This window comes from Opisthorchis viverrini (genome assembly GCF_000715545.1).
Source record: "Opisthorchis viverrini unplaced genomic scaffold opera_v5_11, whole genome shotgun sequence".
Classification (NCBI taxonomy): Eukaryota; Metazoa; Platyhelminthes; class Trematoda; order Opisthorchiida; family Opisthorchiidae; genus Opisthorchis; species Opisthorchis viverrini.
The window spans coordinates 252,812-264,256 of record NW_008751667.1 but is presented as its reverse complement, the minus strand read 5'-3'; the positions used below and the strand labels follow the sequence as shown (position 1 = coordinate 264,256).

General features: G+C 42.5%; 1 protein-coding gene across 1 annotated transcript in view; it reads left to right on the top strand.

The window, feature by feature from the left end:
* T265_01025 (hypothetical protein) overlaps positions 1 to 11,445 on the top strand; it is a gene marked incomplete at both ends in the record, with an annotated part of 58,008 nt that overhangs the window by 44,498 nt on the left and 2,065 nt on the right. Inside the window, one exon of the mRNA XM_009164968.1 lies at positions 2,583 to 2,635. Within this exon, the coding sequence (XP_009163232.1) occupies positions 2,583 to 2,635 (53 nt within the window). The remainder of the gene's footprint in view (positions 1 to 2,582; positions 2,636 to 11,445) is intronic.

Here is an 11,445-nt window from a genome sequence, read left to right as displayed (position 1 = left end):
TTACAGCGTCAGTCCATTGTCGGTAGTCGAAGTCTGGACGTCGACCAATGAAAATGCAACCTATCCGGCTGTCATCAGAACCACCAACCATATTTGAAGGTCAGCAAATCCCTTGATCCTGCGAATGGAACGATAACTAAAGCATAACCCAGACGCAATGATGATGCTACCTCTATCATTAGCAGGACACCAAATCTACTGAGCAACTCAACCATCCGAAAGTGATGTTTCAGTAGCCTGAATGCCACCAAAATCAGCACATTTATGAAACTACTGGTTTAACTTACAGCTCATTTTTGGTCAGTTGGTCACAGTTGAGATCCCCAAATTCTGTAGCTTATTTCACTATTTCCATTGCACGAGGAGCCCTCCGAGGGACAAAACCTCTCGCCGACCAGGTGGTTTTTTTCTGGTTTTGGCGAACTTGACCTATGCGTCCTTCTGGCACACAAAACTGTAAAGTATAAATGATGGAGAGCGAGACAGATGAAAGGCGTTAAAATTTGCGTGACTAGGTTCAAACTTCAGCTTGTGTAACCACGTTTGCATTGGTTCGTTTAGCCCTAGATGATCTTTACACCAAGAGTGTAATCCTCCTGAGAGTTTCTGGTTGGATTGATTCTAATAAGAGCATGGGAGATAGAAAATACTTCCTAAGAATCTCCTAGACCCAAACAGGCCTTGGAAGACCGCTCACTTAGATCAGTCATCAACTGGTCGGGTTCAAACTCATCAAATGCTACTTTTTATAACGCCTTCCATTGCCTGTAGTCAAGGCAACACTCCGATAGGACGTACTAAATAGCAACCCAGTCGCTCCCTGGTCCATACTTGCTTTGAGAAAACTGCCTGAAGAGACCGTCTGTGAAAAAACACCTTGAAGCGTCTAAAAAAGTAATTCCCCGAAACGTGACAAACAGCTGCTTGAAAATACAGGCAATTTGCAATCACAACTGTTCTACCTGACTGCTATCCCCGTTCTAGTGTTTAGTGCCGGAAAAAAGACTCGCTAACAAGGAACAAAACAGCTTTACCTAAAAACAGCAAGTCCAAAAACTACCACCGCCTCGCGTCATTTGAAGGACACTTTTTGATATTGATCGAGGCTGTTTGATCGGCATTTTGCGGATACCCTCATCGTAGTTCTGACACACCGAAGCAGCTACTACACCCATCATCATCGATCGGGCTTCCATGAAGTACCTGAACACTTATCATGGTGGGCTTCCATGAAGTACCTGAACACTTATGGTCGGTCGTGCCTTTGTGGCGTGCCTGAACACTCATCAGCTTTTGCTGAATCGATTGAATTATTGACTGGCCTGGATGCTCACCGGCTTCCCCATTGAGATTTTGGTAAAGTTTTAGGGTTCCAGTAGGTTCCATGCATTCTCGGGCTATTTCCAGGAATCTGACCAATCTAAAAACTGCTGTCTGTGATTTCAAAGCCCGTGTTTACATCATGCTGCCTAGATTATTACGCGCCATACTCAATCTTTCGTCCCGAACTAAACGTCAGTTATTGAAGATTGCCGAAAATTTCTCTCCTAAGCTAAGGATTCAGATTTCAGAATTGCTTCACTGGTTTGCCTAAACATAAAATAGCTGAAATTAGCGAGAAAAAGGGAAGTGTTATAGTGTAGGAAGTAAAGATTTGCATAAAATTCTCAGTCAATATCTCTCTCTTTAGTTCAGGTCAGCCATCAAATCTGCCGCCTGTGTATTTGTATTATTAACAGTTGATTGCCCATAATGCAGGAGCGCATATTTAATCTGTTCTATGCTAAGACGGTTACGTGATTCAACTGGAAATGGTATCCTAAAAGATTAGACAAGCGTCATATCAGCATGGGTAGACTAACTCTAAATCTAAAAACCGATGGTAGAAAAAAGCTTTACATAACTAATTCGACTCCTGGGAAGGTTAGATTTAATCACTGTATTCGATTGGCACCTGTGTACGGATATTTATTATCGAGAAGTATACTCATTTGCAAATCAATTTGGTTCTCACGAGAGACTCAACTAAATCTCTCGTTTATGATATTCTACAACTGAATGTGCTGCACATAGGCCGCCTCATGTTTCATTTGGTACGATATTCGAGATATCGCAGTATATTTTCATGAAGGAAACTACTCAGAAGGTAGCTGAAAACTCCTCGACAACGCACGACCGGTTCCACCCTTCTTGGGGTTCATCAAGAAGGCGCAGTCCCCGAGTTTCTGTCGAACTTATGTTCTACTTGAACCCAACTTGGACTGTTTTCGAGAAATACACTCATTTGTTAGTCAATTTGGTTTTCACGACAGACTCGACTGAAACTCTCGTTTATGATATCCAACAAGTAAAACATGAGGTTGACGGAAACTCGGGGACTGCGCCTACCTGATGAGTCTAAAGTGGAAGGTCGAAACCGGTCGTGGGCTGTCGAAGAGTTTTCAGCAACCTTGTGAGTAGTTTCCTTTATTGAAAAAAGGAGGACTGGATATAAAGCAACAGAAGAAGGTCATGGATGGCACAAAATTCATGAGAAAACTGAACAGAAACGCACTCCAACTCATCCTCCAAATGTTGTTCAGTTTCAGATCCCTATGAACTTGACAGAATTGTGAATGAGGCACTTTTTCTCAAGGTGAGTCAAAACAGGAGGCATTGTTGTTTGTCGCTGTCTTGTAATACCTAAAATTCTGTCACTATTTTATATCTCACACACTTTCTCCCCAGGTACAACTGTTATACACTGGTGTGTTTGGAATACTTGAGCTACTGGTTTGTTGGGGCTCGCCATCTCACAGATTTGACAAAAAACCTCAATTATCCCACAGTCAGCCAAACCAGTTTTTATCCCCTAAGCGTCAACATGTTCATTTTATCGGACGTGATCATTCAGGGGCGTCGAACGTGTGCTGGCAAACCAGCTGTTGGCATGCTTCCATCGTTTATGTTGTTTGACCACTGTTCAAATTCCATTCGGCTCGAACGTGCAAGAAGTACCGCACACACAAACATTCAATAAAATATTCCTTGCGTACTACGGACGGGAAAGACTGGTCGCTCTTCAGACTACTTTACTTCTCCCTTAGCTAATAGAATTTCTTACCCACTCAGGATTTTAGTTTTCCTCAGGTGTTCACTAAAGTTTTTTCCTCAGGAAATTTCTGTGACAGTTTTCCGGTAAATAATATGAATCCGTTGTTTTTCATCAAACGATATTGATGAGGACAACAAGTCCAACGCCTTCCAGTGGATGCTTTCTCGCACAAGAAGTATAAAAACTCATTCACATTTTGCTTAAACTGTTGCGTGCCTGCCATACAGCAAAAAAGGGCCAAATCGCTCTGAGAAATGTGCGTGGTGCACTGCTGTTGATGGTCACAACACAAATCAGGTGTATGCACTAATAAAGGTTTTTAGCATGGTTGACAGTGGTGGGTTGCAACACGTATAAAAATAAATACAATGCGAAAGTGGGAGCGGGTCGAAAGGGAACTTATCGTATGTGAGAGTCCCTTGATAAAATTCCGGACGGTGGGAACGTGTTTTCTTCGCAGTATGGCTGCTACATGTGTTCCATGATTGTCCGTGTACTTGTGGAGAGGTTGACGTCCTGCTACCTGCGCGCGCGCGAGTCTGTGTGACTTGACTGGGTTCGGTTTGCCTTTATGTGGATCCCAGTGCGTGTATGTGGGCGCGTCGGCACATGAGTGAGTACAGACGATCGATGTCCGATGAGTCACCCTAATGTGACGTGGTTTGTGGGTATGAAAAAAGACAAGTCTCGTGATTCAGTGAGCGACTGTTGGGCTGAACGGTCAAGTATATGGATGACGGGGTAGCTACAAGTTCACAGCTCTCGTGCTTCCCTCCACTTGTCCCAGTAGTTTGAAAAAGGTGATTGGCCCAGTACGCTCATGGAGAGGCCGTGATTTGGCTTGAAAGTCTCGTGAGCTCAACAGCAATTTACCATTGTTGCAACAAGACTAAAGCCGTCCAAACGTCCTCTAATTACGTGGCATATATAATCCTCTGTAAACTCCCCACGTTTGTTGCTTTTATTTGTGAATTCCCCTCAAAATATTAGTGTTTAGCTTCTAGTTTGTTTATCCCACCCACTTGGCTTAATCTGCCCTGAGGTTCAAAAGTAATTAATTCCTACGCTTGACCATGCGTGCATGTTCATATGCTTGAAATCGCTTCATTTGTACTGTTTGTATCATTTTGGTCTAAACAAATTACATGTTGGGGACGAGTGTTTCCCTTCGGGCTTTCTGTATTTTCCATAAGGCAGTGTTACACCTTGATCTGGTTTTATTTTGCCTACATAGAGGGCCCGGTGTGACGCCCAAGTCGAATATGCCCTTTCGCTTGTAACAAAAGGTGACATAGACAAACTGCACGAGGATAGAGGGAATTCAACCGATCGGTGAGTAGTGCTCATCGAATTCTTCCCTAAATAGTCCTTCAAGAAGGCTTCAACTTATGCCGTACGTCAAAGCCAGGGATCACACATGACCTACGCCTTGTTTGGTGTCGGCCAAACATGTCGTTTGGAAAAAAAATCTATCAAAATCTATTGTTCAGTTTCAAAGAGGTGCTCACGAACCTGGCTGAGTAAATTCTGCATTTCTGTCTCTCACGAACAGAGCTGCTTTGTTCACTGCAGTCTGAAATACAACTCGACAAAATTCGTAGTCATACTGAGTGTGTATCGAACCTTGAATTATGAGTTACTGTCTGCACAAGATTGCTGATTGGTCAGTAGAATTAGACTGTCACGAAGAGACTGAACCTTACCGTGGTGTGACGGTTTGCGCACCTCAGCGATCCATTGAGCTATACTGAAGAGTGTCACGTGACACTCACCGAGTCTCCCATACCAGGTTGGTCAATGATTAGAGATCTGAAAAACATTCTGCTGGTTCTCTGGGTTGGGGGCTGGAACATGTGGCCACTTCTTCCGTAGAAACGGTAATGCATTTGCATTTCCCGCCAAACACCGCTTCCTTGCCGTTAGGCTTTTTAGCCAAAGGCTTTGGTTGAGGACCCTAATCGTCCTCCTGTCTCGGTGTGGGCGCCCTGACATGAACTGCACATATCGGTGTTGAACACTGATGTCACGCTGTCGATGATGACGATGATGATGGTGATGCAGTAGAATTAAACGGTATGAAAGCCATACCGCTGATCGCAATTTTTTGGTATTAAAGATTTGAGTGAAACTGCACAACTACACACATTTGCCTGAAGCTCAACAACTTGGATCAAAAATTTTTCAGGAACTACCTATCAAGTTTGACAATCGATGTCTTCGGCGAATTGTTATAGTATGGTGTGAACACCACATCACCAATGCTGAAGTACCTCGAACGGTGTTCAGAAGGAACAACTCACCCAAGAAAGATCAACTGATCACGCTCAATAGATTGTGCTGACTTGGTCACATGCTCCGTTTGCCAGTCGATCGATTTCTTCGAAGGGCTCTTTCCGCACAAACACTCAAAGGGGATGTCAAACTGACTTGGAAATGAAGTAAAAAAGCTACTACCAGTAAACCCAACTACTCTGGTCATTGCCGTCTCCCTGGATGGGATCCCGAGATATTGTCAGCCCTGGTGTAGTTACGCCCTTAATGGCGCTCATACGTCCAAGCTACTGCCTTGAATGCAAAGTTCCTCTCCCAGTCTCCCCATTAAAAATCCACTGATAACATTTTATTTACGCATCACCTATACCAGCTACCGCCCTGAAATGCGCAGCTATCTACTCCACCTGCCCAGAGCGTTGTGGCAGGTGGCAGCTAAAAACCACGTAACAGCAAGTATATGGTTTTTACAGCTGATGATGATGATACACTTGGAAGTTTATTCATCGATTTTGCAATCGGGTATCTTGTATTTGAAGTGAACGTATCACAGAAAATCCGTCCACTTTGGGTGATGCAATTTATTCTTAGTGAAGTACACTCACAACGCTGAGTAACAGGAATCATCTACCTTCAAGATACCACACTAAGCTTGAACGTGTTGTCTTAGTGTCTTGACGGTGTCCGACAACGTGAGAACATCTGAAGTTCATCCTATATCTTTCAGACGTTTTAGATTGGTTTGTAGGTGGTCACACTTTCAAGAATTAAAAAGCACGTCGTTATCAAGACAGTGTGATGTTGCCTTAACCTGTTAGTGTTTTTGTGACTTATTGGTTCTCCTTGAACAATACCGACACTTTCAAAGCATAGTTTTAATGTGAATTTCTCGCTAAAGGGCAGATTCTAGCCTTTCTGTCCATGTTGATTGTTGACGAATCATTTATTTAGTTCCGTAAGCATAACTCAAAGATTTTATTGTCGTACAGTGCAACCAAATATGTATTCTACAGTTTTTTAAAAAGTCCGTCACAGTCTGATTTGGAAATTCGCTGGTCTCAGTGAGATAGAGTTCCAACCTCACTGCCTTTACCGATAAAGTCAGGTTAGCTCTGTGGAACTTGGTAGTTTGTCCCACAGCCTATCCAATCTGATGAAGTCATATGGATGAGACAGATACTTCCCAAACCCCACTGCCATTCTCACCGGGATGTATCTTAGAATGGGGCACATCTACAAGATCAAATAGATTTTTGTACGTATATCAGGCACTGACAACTACTCAGCGAGGAGCATGTAACAGATGGTGAATAGCCTTCATTGCTCAACAGGATACCCGGTTGCATTGGCATTCTAATCTGCCTTGTTTTCTGAACCAAGAGATCTGTAACTACCTAAAGCGCCTGAATATCTAAATGGCACCACATCGGCATCTATGAAGTTTGACTCGAGAAGATATCCATATGTTTACGGTGAATATTGCTCTGCGGGTATCTGCGCCCTTCAAACACGCCACATGTCGAGATCGCCCTTGGTTCCTATAGGTTCCCTTTACGATCCCACGATGGCCAACGTTATATTATTATAAAAGATCTGTCCTTTACGCCATTGGGAGTTACTTCGAATCCCCATCAGTTTTCATAACTAAGGGAAGGTTTCGTACGCTATTTTGGCAACAGTGCCTTTGGCATTAGATTCGATCGCATGGTTAGTAATTTGCATGAGTCATTTGGCTTTTCTACAGTCAGGTCGGTATTTTTGTAAGTTGTCATCCGTTTGTTCCAAACTGAACTTATCTTCTTCATTCTTCATCCTCCCTCCACAAAAAAAGAGTATCAATGATGTCATGCAGATGAGGTTTGACCTTGCTACAGAGCGCTACCGGCTGGAAAAGAACACAAAGGACCCTCGTTCTAGATACAAGTGAGCTGAATTCTATCTTAGCGAGATACACTCATTTCCAAACTGGTTCGGTTTTAGGAGAGACTCACCTGGAACCCTGTTGAATCTCTCGTTTGTCATGTTTCCAGGCAACTGAATGTACTGCACTAGGCCGCCTCATGTTCCAACTGCTAGGATATTCGAGATATCGCGATACACGTTTGGACGCAATGCACTACTCATTAGGTTGCTGAAAATTCTTCGACAGCCCACGACCGGTTTCGTCCTTCATCATAAACGAGAGATTCAGTTGGGTTCCGGGTGAGTTTTTTGTTTGTTCACAAATGAGTTTACTTTGCGAACTTCGTGTAATTTGGTTTCAACTAAAACATAATGTTGACGGAAACTCGTGGATTGCAGCTATATGATGAGCCCCAAGAAGGGCGAAAACAGTCGTGGGTTGTCGAAGAAATTTCAGCAACCTTACGAGTAGTGGATTATAAATTCTATACATGAAAGTTTCTTCGCCAACCAAAAGAAGTTGAAACACAAAACACTTTAATGAGTACGATCCAGTGTTCTGATTCAGTCACAGCAACAACCGACGCCAAAGTTGGTCGTTGAAAGTGGAATTCGAACAGAGTAACGAGTGCCGTAATCCGTTCCCCTTTATAGAGCCTTGCGCAGGAGCGGAACCTTCACAGACAAGTCGAAGATTTCTAAGGCAGGGAGGTCTAAACTACATCTTGTATAATAACACAAAGGAACGCAGATCACAACGCAACAAAGATCACAAATAGACTAATAGTTTCACCAAATTCGTCACACATCAAGTAGCCAATCACGTCAGAAGACAACTGATAGCCTCCGAATGCTATATAAACGCACGCAGGCAAGGAAGAAGTCCCCCCCGAACTGCGCACTGATGATGTTTTCTGGTATGGTGACGAAACGTTTGCAAGACAATTGCTAAGCTCGGCGAACAGAGATCAACAACAAGACAGTCTACGCTGAAAAGCTACTCGTAACCAAACGGTTGGGGGTTAACCCACTGGCTGGAATGTCAAAGATTCAAAACTACCTGAGATGCGCACTACTGACGCTGTACAGTGTTTCCCAGCTTTCCAGTGGAGATCAGCGTGACTGGCAGGATGAAATTGCTTTTTAAAACATAAATGTGTTCAACTATTGGTCTTCCGAAGGTCTTTCAAGAATGCCTTGCCCTGATCCGGAAAAAGCACGTTTAATCACTCATCTGCAAATCAATTTGGTTTTCACGGGACTATTGGTCTTCCGAAGGTCTTTCAAGAATGCCTTGCCCTGATCCGGAAAAAGCACGTTTAATCAAGTTCCAAATCTTATTGGCGATAGGATATGGCCTTAAAAAATGCGGGAAGCACACTTTATGTTTGATTTCAAAGTTGTATCAGGCTTGATTCATACTGCATACGATGTGATGCGAAATCTCACGAAACTCCAGTGGGAAAGTTTGGCCATATTATTAGTTATAGGAGTGTCTGTTATTACTCTGCCTTAAACCTGGCACTTTCTAGAGTTAACTGAAGGTGCATTAGAAATATCATCTATTTGGCTGTCCAACAGTAGTCGATCCAATAGTTAGTTACGGTAAATTTTTTGATCCACTGCGACGATGTTTCGACTCATGTCCAGGCGCTGAATACATATTTTTGCTTTCAGCACCCTGAAAGAAGATCAAAACCTTACAAGTACCCTTGTTGAAGAGCTAATCTCCCGACTGAGTGAACCATTTTACCATCCGCGGTCAGGCCATGTAAGTTTCCGTATTTTCGTACGATATGGTTACCTGAGCGATTCAAGAAACTTTAGTTAAATCCTTGTGCATTTGATCTAACATTTTTGTTCTCGCTCTCTCCGTTGACATTCTCCACCGGAAGGTAGGCCAGAGAACAGAATGATTCATACTATATTGACTACTCGTTTCTGACGGAGTAGTTTAAACCAACGGCAACGTTTTCCTGTTGCCTGAATTCTTTTGCTCCATCAAGTTCGCCAGCTTACTAGACTGTTATTAACGAGGTGGATTGTGGGTTTACCTGTAGATTTAATAACGATCTTAAACTGTTGGTCACAGTGTAATGTATGACAGAGGAGAACAAGAGACGTTTTTGATCCTACGAAGTGTGGGGAGATTAGGGAATTTCTTAAATAGGGATTTCATTTCGTTAATGAAGGCATTTTATGTTGAAAATCAAGGAGTACGATTAAGTGTTCGGTCTACCAGGCTGGAAATTGTGGGTCCGAAGCTCCTAGGATTTTTCGTGAGATATGCACTGCTGATGATTCTCGATAAGAATGAAACAGCTGTACACTGCTTCCAGGTTTTTCAGAAAATATCGGTTTCACGTACTAGGCGAAATCTCTTAATAAAGCATGCTCAATTAACTTTTACCTGTTTTCACCATAACATTATTGAGTCTGGTTGTCCGTCTTCACATAGATGTATGAAAAGCTATCGATTCAAGCTCATAAGGTGTCTTGTAGTTTGAATATCTATAAACAAAAAGTATGTATGTATGTATGAAAAAATCCCTTTTGTCAACAAAGCCAGTCTGTGCAAAATTGCAGCACATTATTCTATAGCTGTTCCATTCTTGCCGGGATTACGCAGCATTGCGCAACTCAGGAAATTTCGAATGCCCAACCTTCCGGACAGTGGTTGGACACTGGTCCTTGCAGCCGCGAGCGGCTGAATAGCAGTGAGAGTGAGTGGCGCTATGTCCCATCTAAGCAAGCTTCAAAAACAGGACGAAATCTCGGTAGAATCTTACCAAATTCATTCATTAATTCAATAATTCATTCATTCATTCATTCATTCATTCATTCATTCATTCATTCATTCATTCATTCATTCATTCATTCATTCATTCATTCATTCATTCATTCATTCATTCATTCATTCATTCATTCATTCATTCATTCATTCATTCATTCATTCATTCATTCATTCATTCATTCATTCATTCATTCATTCATTCATTCATTCATTCATTCATTCATTCATTCATTCATTCATTCATTCATTCATTCATTCATTCATTCATTCATTCATTCATTCATTCATTCATTCATTCATTCATTCATTCATTCATTCATTCAGAATTCATTCATTCTCAATTTCTGAACTCACGGAAATTCCACAAGATTGATCCGGCCAAGAAAAGATTTAATCCGAAAAATTATGTTTTCTGACCCTTTTCTAGCTGAGTTAAGGTTCCCGTGGGGATTAGTTCCCAGATATCCGAACCACCTCTCGGTTGTACTTTAGTCTGGTTACCTTCCAGGAAAACTGGAATCAAATGAAAAAAATGGGCTTGGCTTCTATTCGATTGAGGGTGCACTAATGAAACAGCTAGACAGGTCAGTAAACAAGAAACAGTCCGAGTACGGGGTACAGTAACCAAAACGTAGGATATTCTGACGAATGTAACCAGTTGGTCGATGCAGGACTTAGCAGCGCTCAGTGATCTCTGGTTGAACATTTAGCAAAAACTGCGGTGGGGGGGGGGGGTTCCTCCCTCCTTTCGGTGATCGAGTGCCGACTGCGAATACGTCAACTATCGGGCCGCAATTTCTGCGATAAGTTGCACATTCAGCTGATTTGTGTTACCATATAATGACCTTAGTGTCTTCATATGACTTAGAAGCCCTTGCCGAGAATTTCGTACTTCAAAATCTTCAAAACTTCTCCACCTAATTCTTCCATAGTGCGCGCATGTTGGCTGTCTTGGGTTATGCAAACACAGCTTGACCTTGAACGCCGGCTTATTTTGATTCGTTTACCCGGATGGTGAGACAGACATGTTGTATGTATCAGTGACTAAATCCTAGATCATTTGCCGAACCCTAGAAATCACTCTTGGGGTGTTATGACGGAAGTTCATAGCCAGACCTCCTAGCTATTTTTTTTAATCAAAAATACTTAATGAACTCTGAATTCCATAGCAAACTTGCCATCCCTACGTTGTGGAAACGTCGCATATGAAAGTCCATTAGGATCGAGTGATCACGTCGTTCTCATTTTTGATTGTTTGTTCGGCGGTGAGACCTAAATATGAGCTTAAAATGATCAGGAAAGTGAACACGAAAGCACTGTCGAATACCCTGAGTCATTGTACGGACTGGTATTCAGAAGGTCCAGACGTCCGCCAGCAATGGTC